Source organism: Neovison vison, chromosome 9 (genome assembly GCF_020171115.1).
Source record: "Neovison vison isolate M4711 chromosome 9, ASM_NN_V1, whole genome shotgun sequence".
Classification (NCBI taxonomy): Eukaryota; Metazoa; Chordata; class Mammalia; order Carnivora; family Mustelidae; genus Neogale; species Neogale vison.
Window position 1 is genome coordinate 10944467 of NC_058099.1, and position 18042 is coordinate 10962508.

General features: G+C 41.1%; 1 protein-coding gene across 10 annotated transcripts in view; it reads left to right on the forward strand.

The window, feature by feature from the left end:
* The window catches only part of DENND1A (DENN domain containing 1A), a 495826-nt gene that overhangs the window by 156120 nt on the left and 321664 nt on the right, over nt 1–18042 (forward strand). For all 10 annotated transcript variants that reach the window (XR_006386371.1, XM_044264938.1, XM_044264939.1 and 7 more), the window contains one exon: nt 3631–3750. Coding sequence is in view for 9 of the 10 variants with exons in the window: in XM_044264938.1 (XP_044120873.1) it covers nt 3631–3750 (120 nt within the window). In the remaining variant the exon portion in view is untranslated. The remainder of the gene's footprint in view (nt 1–3630; nt 3751–18042) is intronic.

Below are 18042 nucleotides of genomic sequence, written 5' to 3' on the forward strand. Positions count from 1 at the left end.
GGTTTTCCATATTCATCTAGTCCTGGGAAGCACAGCTAAGGGTGGTCTTGGCCCTGGTCTCCTGGGCATATATCTGGAAATACTCAAATTTGGTTTCTCTTGCTTAGTGGGAAGTGGTGTGTTTGATAAGACAATTATCTGGATTCCCACATACTTGAGTTCCTTTAACAGGCTTGCAAGCTGCAGGTGAGGGAAAGGTTTCCTTGTGTTTAGTGTAGTCTGGCAGAATGGAGAGGACTTTGAACCTGAATTGGGCTTGGAAATCTGTGTTAGTCCTGATACTTTGAAAACAGCAAACAAAACCAAAAACAGCCCGATGTCTCCATTTTCCCATCTTAAAGCGAAATGCTTTTTTGCGGTTCCTCCCAGTTTTAAACATTGTGAAATCTCTGATTCCTGTTAAAAAGTTACGGATTCTAATACACGAAGCCTGTAGCCTTTAACGAAGCAGACCCTTTCCCCAAAGTCATTTTTTATGGAGAAAGCTTGCACACTGTCCCAGAGCGCTGCAGCAAGCAGAGAGGGAATGACAGATTCCTTGGAGGTTCCGAAGTCTTCAAGTTAACCTCTGACCACCCTTGCCTGGCTTGTACTTGATTGGAAATTGTCCAAGGAGAAAAGATTTTAGGGTTTGATGGTTTGGGCCCCCTTTGTTTGTTTGTTTGTTTAAATAGCTTATACTTCACCCTATTAGGAATTAGAAAGGTGAGTCAGCTGAGAATAACAAGTGCTCCCTCCTAAGCTGCGACCCCTCCCCCACCCACGCCAAGAGCATTTTGTTCACTTTACTGAGTGCAGGAGCAGCTCCCTTGGTCACCCAGAGGACTGTCCTTCACGGAAAATACAGAACAGAGAAGAGAGAAAGGCAAACTTCCTTTCTCTGCTCATATAAAGGTTATTAATATGAGTCAGTGGGGAAGATTCTGAGCAAATGCATGATTTCAATATGAATTTTTGTTTTCCTTTAGATGGTAACTTAACAGCTTGCATCTCTTTTATTAATTATTTTGTATTATGGACGGGCCTTTATTGTAAATGCTGATCTCACTTATTTCCGAAACCTCCTTTGGGTTGGGTAGTAGTTTCTCATTGTTATTCCAGGTGAAGAGACTGCAGTGCTTAGAGGTTAAGTAACTTGCTAAATGAAGGCCCAGTTAACAAGTGATTGAGTTGGGATTTGAACCAAGTAAATGAGTAATGAATCTTTCTTTGAGCCTAGGATGTCGCTAAAAGCATTTTCAGCATTTTTAATGGTAGTGAAAAGATAATGGGGAAATTAATGACACTCAATTCACAAACGAGTTGTGTTCATTCTGTGTCCTTTTCGTAGAGATTCAGAGTGTTTTCATTCAGTCCTATCAATACCCTTTCCTTCTAGGATGTTTTATTTCAAACATTCTAGAAGGGAAATCAGACTCTGAGTTAAAATAATGAACAGTCATATTTTATATGCTCACATAATAATATTTCACAAAAGCGTGACCTTATTTGCAACTTAGAATCATTGTGACCGGTTGCTTTAAATATTTTAATAATTCAAGTTTTTCACCTCCCCCAGTGAGGCCCACTTTTCTCCCCAATCACTTTAATTATGTGAGCTAGAAACCTGTTTCTCACACATCTTCAGTTCTCAACCTTGTTAAAATTAATCATATAATCCCCCTTTAAAACATAGTATTAAATCACCATAGTAACACAGTATCCAAGCTTTATTGATAAAGCATAACAGCCATAAGAAGGTAGAGTTTGGTGTCCCCTGGACAGCTCTATAACTTTTATAGAAATGTGTTCCTTCTTCTGGCTTGTGTATGGCGGAGGGATTGCATTACTTACACCTGTTTTATTGCCACACTGCTTTTAAATTGCCACCTTGTTTTTGCTCACCTTCCTAGTTAAACAAGGAGAGTGGAACACTTTCTTTTCTTTCTGAATTATTTTCTTGCACTCTCTAACCACTCTCTAGGGGATGGAATTGTTTCCTTAAACATGACCAGGTAAGGTCCATTGACCTTTTTTGTGCTGGGATACCTTGAAAGTCTCCTTAATTTTCATTTGCTTATGTGGTTTCTATAAGGGAGTTTTAGAAAGGAAGTCTATCCATATTTGAAAAACTAATTCATATTGTATCCAAAGACTCAATAAGTCTGCCTTTGGAAAAGGCCTGGTGAACGATTTTCATTTCTGCTGGCAACTTAGAAAGTAAATTATAGGTGAGAGCACTGATTTGAATATTTTGTCAATTTGAGAATATTTTGTAAAATACAATATACGTAAAATACAATATAGGTTAATGAGTTCCTTTGAATAATTCAATGTCAAATTCCAAAATACTATGTTAGCATAAATTTATGCATTAGGATTTGGAATAGTTAAGTTTTTAGAAAGAAATCCAAGCTAAGTGGTAAGCTGATTTTAGAAAGTGGTCTTTAAAACATTTTGCACCTGCAAACCTAGTTTCTAGGTTAATCTGATTAGTAGTATGCTTTCTTATTGCTTGAAACATATTTCCTATTTTATGTCACTCTTATCTGTGGCATTTTAACTAATTTTGCGTTCATGTGGGAACTTTTAGCTTTTTTCTCCTTATTCTTTCTTTAAAGCCCGTTTCCATTTCTAAGCACCTCACCTTAAGACTTTGGGTATTTCGGGGTGGCTGGGTGGCTCAGTCATTAGGTGTCTGCCTTTGGCTCGGGTCATGATCCTGGAGTCCTGGGATCGAGCCCCACATCTGGCTCCCTGCTTGTCAGGAAGCCTGCTTCTCCCTCTCCCACTCCCTCTGCTTGTGTTCCTGCTCTCTCTCTCTCTCTGTCAAATAAATAAATAAAATCATAAAAAAGACATTGAGCATTTCTGTCCTGTAAAATGTATGTTCCTCATAAATTCAAAAATTCTGCAAGACACAGGAATGTAGGAAAGTAGTAGCTAACCTTGCTCTCCGGGATGCAGTATCTCTCCTTAGAAGCTCTGAGAGTAGGATGCAGTGACCTCCTGGTCAGTCTTTCCATTTCCTTTTCTGTAAAATGGGAACATCATCTAACTTCCGGGGTTCATATGAGTAAGGGAGATGCTATTTATCAAGTGTGGAACTTGATGCCTGGCACGAAGTGGACACTTAAATGCTGTTGTCATTACTGCTCCCGGACGAGGCAAATAGCTGGGGGAGAACCGTTAGCGGCAAGCTGGCAGAGTAGGCTTTGGCATCATAGAGGCCTGGGTCTCAAACACAGCTTTTTGCGGCTTCCCAGCTGGCACCTTAGGCAGTGCTGCTCCCGGCTATTTCCTCATCTATAAAATGAGGTTAATAGAATGCTCCTTTCAGGATTTGGGGGGATGATTAGCAGGGCTACCTGCCTGAACTCAGTAAGCAGAAGGTTTGGTAGCTGCTTGGGTAGGGAGGTGGTCACTAGAATGGGCTGCTTGCTGTCTTTCTTTTCTTCTTCTTCTTCTTCTTTTTTTTTTTTTAAACTAGCTCAGTCTGTTTCCTCGAAGTGTGTAAATTTCGAGTTCATTTACAAAGAGTTCCACTGAGAAAGGAAATGTTACAGGTTCAACGACTTGTCATGATCAGATGCTTTATCAAGAAACTTACTGCACATTCATTTCTCCCCCTTTGTCCTGTCTTTGCTGCAGCCTCACAGTGAGCCAAGTTGGCCAGAACTTCACGTTCGTGCTCACTGACATTGACAGCAAACAGAGATTCGGGTTCTGCCGCTTATCTTCAGGAGCGAAGAGCTGCTTCTGTATCTTAAGGTAAGGGAGAGTGGCTTTGGCTATTGGCTAGTTCTGTGAAACAGTGTCAGCCTTTGCGTTGTTCCTCTGTCATTAAATTTTCCAGCTGTTCTTCCCATTTTCCTATCTGTCTCCCACAAGTCACTGCACTTGGGGAGAAGGACTTCGCCGTGTTGTTCTTGCACTTTAAGTTCTGCAGATAATTGTATTTATTTATTTGCATCACATCCCTTGGGTGGGAAAGGGATCATTGCTTCTGTGGAGTATGTGGAAGCTGGGGAGTCAGCATGGCTTCAGTTCCTCCTGCTGTTATCTGGAGCTGTCAGAAATTAGCCTGTTAGGCTTTCCCTTGGACATTTTGTGTATGTAAGATTATTAATAAAGTATGTGTCTGTAGCTCAGGACGTCTTGCAGACACTGATTGCGTCCTCCTCAAAGTAACACCCTTGCCCTCTGTGGGTCAGTGAGGGAGGAACTGTTTCCCAACTTGGCTACTTCTCTAGAGGTTTGGAAAAAGTACAGAATCCTGGAAGAAGGCTTCTTTAGGTCTTCTAAAGTTCCCTCATACACCAGAGCCACACTTGCTTAATGCTGTGTTTCTTCCTGCCAGAGGGGCAAGGTGTGTTCGGGGGCGGGAGGACGTGTGGAAATCCGATTTTGGAGCTGCTGGCTCTGGGGGCTCCTGCTGGGCGCCTCCTCAGGGGGGAAGTAAAGGCGTCCCACACACTCTCCTCTCCGTCTGCCTCGGTTAAGTAGGTGTCAGAGGGGCCTGCCTCCTGTCTCTCTCTGCTCATGTGGAGCAGCCCAGGGCAGGCCAGCGGGGAGGCGCCCCTGACAAAACCCGGGTCCCCAATCTTGGGCTTGTGCCCAGGGATAAAAGGCCAGGCTCTGTGAATTCCAGAAAGAGTGGTTCTCTGGTACATTCATTTTTGGACTTTCTTCTTCTCCTCACCAAGAAAAGACCTCCCACCCCAGCCCCCCAAAGACACACACACACACACACACACTCACACTGCAGGAGAAAGAGGGGCTTTTGAGGTGCCTCTGCTGAGTAACTGTCAGTCTGGGCTATTACGTTTGCGTTTCTCTACACGAATCTTCTTGTTAATCAGCAAAGTCAGCTCTCTCCTTTACCAGGCTTCACATCTGTAATTCAGGCCCTCGAGGGCAACTGCTGGAAAGACTACAGGAAGGAGGGACAACCCAGATGGTCTGTGAGGTTAAGTGGTGCAGCTGCTCTCAAGCTTGCCTCAGGAGCCCAGGCCCAGGGCTTACCTGCCCAGAGTATCAGAGTCAGATGTAAACGATTATTTATTTTTTTGATTCAACAATGTTGAATTTTTGTTTTCTCTTTTTAAATAAAATTTTCTCTTCCATTTTTTGTTCGGTTTCAGCCTTGGTCAGGGCACTGCATATTTATATGGTCATTTAGAGGAGAGGAAGGTTTAAGACAAGTTGTTCAAGTTTTGCAGAAAGGTTTTTGTTTGTTTTCGCAGAATATTTGGGTTTACAGTGTTTCTTCCTTTGAAAGCTGGGACGTACTCTGAACTGACACTATCAGAGTCATTCAAATTTCTGGGACTGGAAAACTGTTACTTAAAAATTCAAATTTAAAAATTGCTCTTCTCTGATTCCAGTATTTGACTGCGTGTGTCTGCATGGAGGTCATGGGTGTCGTGCTTACAAAAAGCTGGTTGCTTAGCTTTCCTGTTGCCATCATTTAGAATGAAAAATAGCAGCCATTGGTGTGTTTTCTATCCGTTATACTAGCTTGGAACTGTGGGAAAAGGGGGTGGGTTAATTCATTCATTTGTTTGTCAGCCCTTAATTGAGTGCCTACAGTTAGCTAGTCTCTGCCCTTGAGGAGTTCCCAAGCCTAACTGGGGAGACTGATGCCGCTGCAGAATGCTATATATAATGCACGGGGCAATTCCATGGCACTGTGGCTTCTTACTATTGATATTCTAGTGCCAGAGGATAGTGACTGTGGTTAAAAATAGAGTCCAGATAAATTCTGGGCCATGGGTGGGTGGGGGGGACTCACTTTATCTCTTCCAGCTTGTGTGTATGTGGAAGGTACGCCCGGTGGCACTTTCCCTGTGGTTTGGATTGGGAACACTGGTGAATTGAGACTGGCATATGAATGGAAGGGTCCGCTCTTAACCTTGAGTGACTTGGCAGCGTGTTCACTGGAGAGGTCTGCCGGGAGAACGCAGGTGTAATTTGGGTCAGGGTTCTGTTAGCACTGTTGGTCTCCTTGCCATTTGGAAATGCTTGGACTCTCTGCTTTTTGTCCCCGCCCCCGCCAACCCGCAGATGCATTCCCATTAGTTAACCAGTGCCTTGAGGTCCAGTCACTGTGCTCGGTGTTCCCAGTCCTCTAACTCATCTGCTCCTAAGCCACCTCTGCTTTTGCTTTCCATTTCTTCCCATGGGAGGCTTAAATTCTGGTGATGGTGTCTGTGCAGATATAGCCTCCCCAGTTCCAGGATTTAGCTTCTTAGGATCACTTCCTCTCGGACTGCTCTCCCAGGCTCCCGTGCTTCCCGGCCCATATGAGCTGTTGGACCTTTCTGCTTTCACACATTTATCCGTCCACCCACGGCAGCGTTCTTCAGGCAGAGGTAATCATCCTCTCCTCTGGGTGCACCCAGCATGCTCTGCGAACTTCAGTCACACTCACAAACCTTGAGCTTCTTTTTATCTCTTCCTCCTGTTACTCTGAAATTAACTTTTTAAGGGTAAATAAAGACTGTGTCTTGCACAACTTTGTATCTCCAGCACTTAGTGCGGTGCTCGGCCAAGATATTGTGTGCGTGGCTTTCAGAGACGGGATGTATTCCATTTAAATGGAAGAACAGGACGCTGAAGGCTCTGAGTGAGAGGACAGGCTTTGTGGGACACCAGTTCAAGAGAAAATGTGAAATACTGTTATTTATAGGGAGATGTGGTTCATATTCTCAAACTTATGTCTGTTAGTTGTAAGAGGTGTACCTTTGAATCTCACCAAGGAGATCTAGCTGTTGAGTGACAGCCATTGTGCCCATAAAGGATTGGCCCATGTTTGAAAATGTAAACTTCATGTTGCGATGAAAGGTTCGTAGACATCCTTTATACTGTGTACGCTTGGGTTCATTGTAAGAAGCATTGTCTTTTCCTTCCCCCTAGAATGTAAGGTCCGTGAAGCCTGGGAAGTCTTACCTGTTGTGTTCCCAAATATACCCAAAGTATATTGAGGAATGTCTATGCCCAGTAGGCACTTAGTAATCCTTGTTTTATGAAGGAAAGAATTCCTGATCCATAGCCCAGTGTTTAAACATCTTTTAAAAATTGGTTTGAATTCTATCACCAGCTAACTCTGACAGAAAGGTAGTTGTGCTAGGGTATAAACAAGTCTCATAAACACAAATACCACGGTGTGTAAAGTCAAATGCATTAGGTCTTCCCACAGTTGACTAGTTCTTTGTAAAATGTTTTACTTTTCCTTGCGATTGGCCATAATGTTATTTAATTCTGTGCTGCATGGTAGTCAATACGGGATTAAGAGCACAGCTAGGAGAACAACGGTTACGGGTAGGTCCTTCCTCATTACCTTCCTCTCACCCAGGAGCGTGTGAGTGTGGAGGCGTGTGCCGCTAGCCCCAGCTGAGTCTGATGTGTGCTATAAGCATTTACCTCTCAAGTCTTTCAAAGAGCATAAAGTGACCTAGAACCATAATTTTTTTCACAGCTTCTGATTTGTTCAAATGACCCATGTTCCATCAAGGCTAAAACTGTAATGAAATACGTTATTTATAGCCATCTTCTGGTTTTGGAGGAACAGGAAGAGCCTAAGAGTTCAAAGTCATAACTGTGTTGTTTGTGGGCAGTGGACTATGGGAGCGATGTCATACAAGAACTAAATTTGTTTACTCTTTATAAAGGAACTTTAACAATAATTATGTTTTACAATTTTCTCCTTTATGTGTAAGAATCTTATTTAAGTCTTGAGGAAGTTTGAGAAGCTGTCTTTATACCCATATAAAGAGGTGCTTGGGTGGCTCATTTGGTTAGGCATCTGCCTCCCCCTCAGGTCATGGTCCGGGTCCTAGGATCGAGCCCCAAATCAGGCTCCCTGCTGAGCAGGGAACCCGCTTCTCCCTCTCCCCTTGCCTCTCTCCCTGCTTGTGCTTGCTCACTCTCTGTCTCTCAAGTAACTAAATAAAATATTAAAAATATGTTATATGTACACCCATATAAAACTGTTCAGGACCTGTTATACATTTTGGGAAGAAATAACTTGTTACATCAAAACAATATCTAAAATTTTTTTAGTTTGATGTTTTAACTGTTACTTAGTTAGGAGGTACCTTAGTACCTTCTACATGCCAGGAATGAGCAGTTGTAACATTTGGTCTTTGGCCTTTGTTTATCCCAAAATAGGCAGTAGGTTCCCCCATGAGAACTGAATCAGATATCCTGTTCATTCAAGATTTTGATGAGCTGAACTTTTTAAACTTGGTCTTACCAACTGAAAATAATACGTACTTTTGTTCCTTTACCAAATTTAAAATTTAATGTGCTTCTGGGCACACCATCCCCTGGACACCTCGGATTTTGATACCCACCTCCTATCTGTTTCCCTTCGGCCATCCTTTGTCTCAGGAGCCACCGTGAGAGTCTTTGGGAAGGGACTAAGTAAAGAAGCAAAATATACTGTGATAAGTCCTTTTTTTAAAAAAAATATGCCTGTGCAAGTTTCCTTGGGGTCACCGGTTTGGCAGTGCCCCTCTCTGGCTTGAAGAATCAGGGAAGTGTTGCTGATGGTTTCCAGTTAAACTGGATCTTAAGGAACCACTGGGGGTTTAACTGGTGGAGAACTGGAGGAGAATTTTGTAGGCAGTGAGCACTGTCTTGTTAAGGCCTAGAGAATGAAAGATTGGGCGAGACGGAACACCAACGTGATGGTGGCTGGAGCTGATGCCATAAATGTCTTGGAGTTGGGACAGGTTGGGAAGACCCTTGTGGGACATGCTCAAGAATTTGGATTTACCCCATAGCAAATAAGCATCATCAGATGATAGAGCAGGCACTGGAAACATTGATGTTTGTAGACCAAAGGGAAAATGGCTTTTTGTACCTGCAGTTGCCATCTGCACCTGCTTGGGATTTTCTGGCCATTGTTAGAGGGGCGCTGCCCAGCACGTTGGGGGTACCACTCTGATTTCGATTGGAATTTAAAGCCTCAACTTTAGGTTTGTTTGTTGTCATTGTTGTTTTAACAATGAAATATGTTCCTGGGACCCTGTTGGGGAATTCTTGTCCTCCTTTCCATGCAAGTTGGCATATGGGCTTGTGTTTAGACATTAATTGTGTTAAGTGATAACCATCTTCCTTCTGGAACACTTTCTGACTTAATGGCAGACACAACTATTACGTCCTTTTTCATCCGCATGGTACTCATTTCTACTATAAACACAGAAAAGCTCAGTTTTCACAGAGGAAAAAAAAGAAACTAGAAGTAATAAAAGTCTGGTTTTAAGAACTTCGGTTTCTCTAACTGGTCCAGTGTTTTTAAAACAACGCATACAGTTCAGGAGAAAAATCAAAGGGCTCTTTCCTTAGGCAGGTGCAGTGGCAGAAGCCCTTTTGGATGGATTGTGTGTTAGCTACTTTGGTTTAAAATAAGTGTGTGGGGGGATGGGGAAGGGAGTTGGGAAGGAAGGCTGTGGGGACAGCTCCCAGATTTTTACCTTGAAAGCAGGTGCTGCTGAAATATTCCAGAAACAGATGGAATCTCCTATTCTTGTTTTAAGCTATTTATGGTTGTCTTGCCTGAGGGTACCCTGCTATACAAAACGGCACAGCCTGATGTTTGAGGGCAGTTTGGGCATCAAAGCTGGGGCCCCTCTGGGAGAAATCAGCCTTTCTTCCCCAATGCCTTAAGCACCATTTGGAAAACCTGGATCTTTCATACTATTTAACGGAAGACTTTCTTCTGCTTTTCGAATATTTCCATCTCTCTGGAGCTGTTTGATTTCTTCTTAATGCCTCCCTGTAAAAGTAGGGTGGGAACGGTGTTGTCTTCTGAATGGTCAGCTGGGAGAAGACCCCATTGCTATGGCAGAGTATAGTTCTGCCCGTTGTGGATCTGTCAGCAGCTGAACCCGTGGGAGAGGGTCTGTGGAGGCTCTGGGTTTACGGTTTAGTGTTTAAGACCCTTTTTGAGATCTTTAGTATTTTGGAAGGTTTGCATGGGAAGTGTGCTCATCACATCACTTGGTGGGAGGTGATAACTTTTTTTTTCTTAATTTAAAAAATTGTACTGGTTGGGGAATGTTGAATGTTTTATTGCCACGCAGATGCCTTCATGCTTAGAAATGTATAATCCTCTGGGGAGCCACAACTCAACAATAGTAACAAGCCGTCCAGTTTTTAAAAAATCACCTTTGAAGAGCAGAAAGGGAAATAAATGAAACTGTCCTTGCTCTCCTAGCAGCCTGCTGTTTGTGGGCTGGGAAGCTGGACAGTTGGAAAGACAGGTGTGTCTTCTGTGGCAGCAGACTGCCTTCCTCAGGAGGAAACTTCTTTCCTCCTCCTGGTCCTTTTCAAAGGACACCGGCATAGAGCGGCCTTCCCTTAAGCGATCTGAGCCCAGCATTATGGCTGTGGGAAACTTCAAGACTTTGGCCAAAAGAAATTCTTTATTTTGAGACTGAATGAATTGGAGATTACAAGAGACCATGATATTTTCTTGGTTTGTTTTGAAAACAGAGGATTTCCTTGTCTTAAGGCTCATGAAGCTTACTGCAGAGCAACAGGTGAAACCACTGTAGGAACTCCAGGAGGGCACTTTGGTTCTCTCCCCACCTCCCTACCCCCGTACACCACTCCTCTTGCTACCTCTACCAACTACCGCGGTTGGTTAATGTTGTTATTCCATTTTGTAGATGGGTAGACTGAGTCAGGACAACTCATTACAGAGGATTTGGAAAGGAGGAGGGAATGATCATTCATTAGCGTTTGATCTGCCCGGTGGCTTACATAATTCTCATTTAATCTTATTGTGACCTTACGAAATTATCTCCATTATAGAGAGGTCGGGGCTTGAGACTGAGGGCGATAGGGTGACTTGTTTGAGATCTCACCAGGCAAGGGGAGGGACTTTGGTTCGGAACCCCATATCCAAGCCAAAGCTCATGCTCTCAACAGCTTTGGGCATATTTCTAGTAACTTACTTTTGGCCCTGATTCAGAACTCAAATTTTATTTTCTTGCCACCAAAGCAGCCATTACAAGTTTCAAAAGTTTTTTCATCTCTCTGTATATATTTAGTTAAAGGAGCCTTGATGGGTAGTTTGCCACTGCACAATGATTTCAGAGGTGAGCTGTCAAAAAGAGTTCTTAGAAATAATATACCACAGCCCACCACGTTTTATAAATCATGAAATCGAGACCTGAAAAGAGATTTTTGTCCCAAATTCTTTAGCTGGCTAATAGTGGTCTTTTTGACCCCCCAGTCCAGAGTTTGTCCAGGATATGGCAATGATCCTTTCAGCTCAGGAGAATAAGGCCAAGGCCACCTGGATCTAAGGGTTTTCTAAACTCAGTAACCTCCAGTTAGCATTCAAGGGCAGCGTCATTGCAGCCTATGTGAACTATCCAACCATATCATTATAAAGAAAATGATCAGTTCTGTTTAAATCTGAAGCAAAGTATGTTTGAATGGAAAACCAGTAAACCTTAGCCTGCCTTCTGAAAAAGTCTTAAGAATTCCTCCTGAGGAACCCTTTTTGGGAGATGGAAAACATTCTACAGGAGAAGCCAGTTGATGCTTTTTAGTGGAGTTTGAGCGTCAGCAAATATTTTGGGACCCTCCCCTGGCTTCCCCTAAGCAAGCCGCTTTCCTATAACAGCAACAACAAGCAGAAGGCATTCATTTGAGCCTTATCTTTGCTTTTCACTGGGCAGGAGGTAGAAAGAAAATAGCTCAATATGCTTCACACCTAAACTTGCCCTTTGGATCTAAGCTGCACTCTTATTTTAAGAGCAAGTTAGATTTGTGAATACAAAGAAGAGTCTGAATTTAGGTTGTCTGGCCCTTCCAGTGATCAGTTTAGAAGCAGTGGGAAGCCTAGCATTTGTCCCTCATGGAGAAGCTCCAGGAGACTGAGGTAATTGTGTACCTCTTTACATCATGTCAAACAAAAATCATTATGCCATCTAACGTTGGAAGATCCTAGAGTTCTCATAACCAATTATGAACCACTTCTTTTCAGGATGTCATTTTATGAGATTATGAAGATACACTTTCTCATTAGAGGAATTTAGAAAACTTAAGAAAAGAGAAGCGATGATTTAACACCCCATGGCTCTAATAGTGACTAGAGGAGTTTTCTCCCTTGAATGGGATCATGCTGTAGGTATAGTTTTGTATCTAGCCTTTTCATGTAGTATAGTGTAAGCATCTTTGCATGTCATTAAATACTCTTTCCTGAGAATGTTTTTGACTGTGTGATTTATAAGAGGAGAAAGCTCTTAGGAAAATCTGAGAAAGTATTTTTTGCTGAAACTTAGATTCTTTTAAAAAATGCATTTGCCGTAGTGACTTTGTCATTTGGCTAATTACCTTGGTAATTTTGTTTAAAAACACACACACACACACACACACACACAAAACCCCAAAACCCCTCATCTACTTTCTATCTTAAGGCATGAGCTATTACCAGATTCTTGACGAGGAGGAATAGTTACTAACTTCTGAAAACAGTGAACATAAAATATGGAAATAGTATCGAAAGTCTTCATTAAATCAAATGGTTAATAAAGTACTTAGTTTACTTTTCCTCTCCATATGTACATCTTTAATTTCTTTTCATCAGTATGAGTTATGCATGGCAAAAACAGTAACGTAGCATAGAGGGAATACTTTTAAAGTTAAATCGCAATATACATTTTTGGTTTTTGAATAATTACATTCTGAATGAGAACAAATAACACATATCTTAAAACTTTATGTACAGGAAAATATCAGTAATCTTCAGCACAACCAAGGGCAGTTGCCCTTTAACTCAGTTCACAGGTGTTAGGCTGCTGCTGCGGAGATTTTTAACCCCTTATCTATAACACAAAGCAATATTTATTATAAAATTAATTCTGAGAGGCATCGTTTATGGTTTCTAATCCATTCTATTTCAAATGCCTTTGAAGTAAAGTGGGCGGAGCTTTGTATGTGGGGTTAATTGTCCCATTGTTCATTTATTCAGTCTGGTATTTTAACTAGCTCTTTATGTGTATTAATGAGCCCAAAATGCAGCAAAAAGCCCTTGCTCTAAAAAACTTAACATTAAGAAAAAAAAACTTTTTAAAAGTGATGGAAAACGAAGTTGGGTGAAATTTAGTGCCCTGTACTTTTTTGCCTGAGCTCTTAATGACTGGTTTCCTCTTTTTTTTTTTAAATTTTAACCCCATAGGAAAGCAAGAAGTCTTTGGGGGACTGAAAAACAAAAAAAACAAAAAGCCACTGCAAACAAAAACAATCCCAAGCCAAAAGACTTAAGGAAATATATTTGCTAGGGTCTAGTTTCCTGCTCAGTTAGAAATTTTATGGTCACCTCTGTTTAGAAGAACTCTAGTTTTAGAAACCAGTTTTAGAGAAATTTTTAGTTTGTACTTTTTTCTTTTTTATTAGTATATGAAAGTATACTAAATATTGGTCATCCTCATTAAAGATAATCAGTGTTTTCTGACCACTGGAGACAATACTTATTTTTATATATATCTTCTTTTTTCTTTCTTTCTTTTTTTTTTTTTTTTTACTTTTCATTAAAATTCCCCAGATATTATAATTCTAGATCTTTATATTTGAAGAGTTAGTTAACTAACTTTCATATAGTGGAGATCCTCCCTGAACTCACCCTTTCCTCAGATTCAGTACTTGTAATAAAAAGAACACTTGTGCCATATTTGATTTTTTTTTTTAAATCTTAAAAATTGCCTTTATAATAAAAATGTTTTCGCTTATCCATCGTTTATCTTTGTTTCAGTTACTTCAGTGGTGGATTGATGATAATACTAATTCAGAATATTGTAGTGAAGATTAATTAAAACAGTGAAGACTTGATAAATAAAGTTCTTTGATTATTGTCTGCTATGTAAATATTTAATTACAACCCTGTGCCTGTCTTTCGCAAATTGTGAAATAAAATCTGCAAATAGAAAAGTACATGGAGTTAAACCACATACACATACACATGTATGTATACATGAGTATATAAAGATGTACATATGTGTGCACTCATATGCAAATAGAAGTACACATTAATAATTATATGGCAAATACCTATGTAAGAAATCTCCTGCACCCCGGAATAATTTTTGTCACATGTGTATGTATCCCTAAGTAATGTGATATAGTTTTCTCTGGTTTTGAGCTGTTTGGATTGAATTATACAATTTGGAGTTAAATCTTATTTCTTTTTCTGAACACTTGAGATTCAACCATGCTTTTGCTTAGAGTTGTTTGTTTTCTTTGCTCTGTAGCATTCCACATTGTATGACTATACTATAATTTGCTGAAGCATTCAACTGTAGGTAGCCATTTGGGCTGTTTCTAGTTCATGGCTTTTATGAACATTCCTGAAGAGGTAGCCTGGTGTACATAGGCACTAGGTTTTTGGCATATAAACCTAGGAATTGAATGGCTGTGTCGTAGGACTTGTTTCTCTTCAGTTTTATTGGATAATGCCAAATTGCTTTTTAAAGTGGCAGTGCCATTTTCTGGTTCCGCCAGCTGTGTTGAGCAGTGCCGTAGTCCCACAGTGCTACTACTTATTCCTTGCTTCTTGGAGAAGACATGAAACCTGCTCTCTTCTTTCTCAAAGCCCATGAGATCTAGGTATTGTCCTCCTTCACTGACCTCATTCTCTAAAGAGGCATTGCTGGGTAAAAAGGCAGCCCATGGGGAGGTGGGAGGAAGGCTGAGCATCCTGGAATGGTAGGATGAACTCGGAGGTAGCATGACCTGGAGAGCACGGTCACGGTCAAGGAAGGGCTTGAATCCTATGTGCTGCCAATGTGGACATGCGCTTTTCGCTGCTCTATTTACTCTTTTTGAGCCTTAATTTCCTCCTATCTACTTTTTTAGTGAGGATTAGAGATAATATAAGCAAAGATCCTGGCAGGGTGGTCATTGGCACCTTACAACATTACACAGTGCTGGAGTTCTTGCTAGAAGGACAGACCAGTTTGGAACATCATGTCCTTGCATAGGTGTGATTTGTGTGGGCATGTACATAACCAAGTCTGCACGAACATGGTCATGTCAGCTTAAAGATGACTCTTGATGGCCACGAGGTGGGCATGTACACACTGTTGGTAAGGGAGGGTGTAAATGGTCCGACATTCCTCAAAAACAATTGGCAATATATACTCAAAACCCTTAAATTATTCCCACTTTTGGGAATCTGTTCTAAGGAAAACTCAGGAATATATATATATACATATATATATATATGTGTATATGTATATGAGGATGTTTTTTGTAGCATATGGCATAAAAAATTAAAAACCGTTTGTGGAGGGGAAGAGCTAAAACTCTGATACCGATTCACCATTAAAATGATGTTTTTGTTGATCCTTTAATGTTACCAGGAACATTTAGGACATACTGTTATACAGAAGAAGCAAGAGAGGAATTATGATATGATCTGTATTTGTAAAAAATTCATAGAAAAAATGATGGGTTGCTTAGATAACAAAGTATTAGCAATAAGAATAATTAGGTAATGGGATTATGGGCATTTCTAATTTTCTTCTTTTTACATCTTTTTTTTTTTTTTTTGAAGTTTTTACTTATTTGAGAGAGAGATAGAGCACAAATGGGGAGGAGGGGGAGAGGCAGACTCCCACCCTGAGCAAGGAGCCTGAGGAGGGGCTCAATCCCAGGACCTTGGGATCATGACCCGAGCTGAAGGCAGACCCTTAACCGACTGAGCCACCCAGGTGCCCCTTTTTATGTCTTTAATGAGTAGTTCTTCTGGCAGTTTTATCCTGTCATGAACACTCCAAATGTTCATTGTACCACAATTTATGTATTTTTTAGCTTGGAAAATGGTAGCTACCTTCATATAACACATGATTCCAAATATATAGAAGTTACAAACAACATGCTTTAACTACCAAACTGATGACTGATACTCTAGTGGGTCTGTGTTATTTCCCCCCCCCCCCCAATTTGTGGTATAGATTTGAGCTCTGGGAATTATCTGTGTTTTGAGCCCTGGGAAGATCTGTGTTCAAATTATCCTTCTACCACTTGCTTCCTTTAGGAATATAAGCAGGTCATATCACTTTTCTGAGTCCGTGTCCTCATCCGTAAAATAGAAGATACTTCCCAAGGTAGCCTTGAGGATGAAGTGAGATTTTTGATGCTCAGCTCAAAGTCATTATTCCTGTGTTGCCTTGCAAGATTTAAAATAACACCATCAGTTGTGAAATGCACCATTGACGTGAAAATGGCTTTTCACGGGGGGAAGAGGGCTGTGTTAAGTTTTCAGAAAGCATCTTGATTTTGAAAATATTAAAAGTGAGTTAGAGTTTATCTTAATTGAGAAATGGTTGTATTAATTTCTGTCCTATCGATTATAGCTGTTCTCTACTCACCTAGCTGACCTTTTAATATTCTCAGAAATTTTCTATCTTATTTGTGTAAGGGGACTAGGAATCTATTCCCAGTGCACGCCTCAAACCTGCTTTTTATGGCCTCAGGATGTCTGTCATAACCCGTTTTATTCTTTCACAGACTGAGCCCCTGGGGAGCTGTCTGCACTTTTCAGTGTGATCCAGCCGAATTCCTTCCCTTCTCCACTCGAGCTCTTTGATTTGCCAGGTTTTTGTTCATCTACCCTAAGGATGGACTGAGATCGCTGAGCTCGGCCTCTCTTGTGGTGCAAAGTGAGAATTGTTTTTAATTGGGCAGAAACATGTGGAAGGATCAGGAATATCTCAAGGGATTACAGAGAAATTCCAAATTTGTACTACTTACAGCTTGTGTTTAGAACAGGGTCTGCTGGGAATAAATGTTAGTTAGTGTGGCCTGTGACCTTAAAAACTGTTGACATGGACTTCAGCCAGGAACTAGCCACAGACCTCCTTTGTTAAACTCATTCATAGCTCCTTGAAAACTCTAGTCAGTGAAAGTTGCCAGCTCCAATCTAAGCAGAGCGCCCTTTTTTTTTCTTTTTTTTTTTTTTCCCATGCTTTGGAAACAGAGGACGCCCCTTAACCAGCAAGGCTTCTTTAATAGGACTACATGGCCTTAAACGCAATTGGAATTGACAACTTCCTGGCTTGGGTTTGCCAACTGGCAGGGCTCTGAGGCCGAGGGGACAAACAGCGTTGGGGCGCTGTGCACTTGTGTTTGTGTATGTGCAGGGGAGACTGAACTCCAGAGCATTGCGATACCCCTTCACTCCAAAAGCCACACTCTGGCCTGAATTGCACACGTCTTCCTAGTGTTCTGGCTGGGACAATTCAGAATTCTCTCTCAATATAAGGGGGAAAAAAAAAAAGCTGCCCTTTCTTTTCAGTAGTGTTGAGCCTGGCCTCTCCCTTCTCCCCTCAAAACCCTTCATTTAATCTTTTCATTGGTGTTGTGTTGACTCAGATATAAAGTAAGAACTTGCAACTGAGATAGGGGAATTGTTGGTTTTGAATGGTACTCAGCACCCACCCACTCAGGAGCTTCATGTGACGGATTTTAGTTTCTCTCAAGCTGAAGGGACAGCCGTGGTGTCTCCTCCTTTTACCTGTTGAGGAAACTGAGGCATGAAGAAGTGAAGCAGTTTCTTATCTCCTGCTATGTAAAAGAATCTTAAGGCCTTAGACGATTTGCTGCCTCTGTAAACCAGCATCTTAATTGAGACAAGAAAGAAGTATCTTCCCTAGTTCTTGTCTTTAATCCAAAGGCTACATTATCTGAATTTAAAGACAGGGAGGCAAATAGAATGTTTGGAAAAATGAGTAAGATAATCATACTAAAAAGAGGAAGCAGTTATTCTGCTTACAAAGTTTATTTATTTTAATACTGTAACATGTTGATGGTGGGTCGGAAATCTATCTTAGTTATCAACTGTCATCCCAGGATACACAATCCTATCTGTCCATCTCTCTCCTTAACCATTTATTAAATTTTAGTTGTTGGAAAATAATATTTAGTTTCAGTTATGCTGTTAAAATCGTTATTTTTAACATAAATACTCTAGCAAAGCCATCTCTTCTAAAAGCTGCTGAGGGTTGGCGTGATTTCAACCAGGCATGTGTGAGGGGAAGAAAA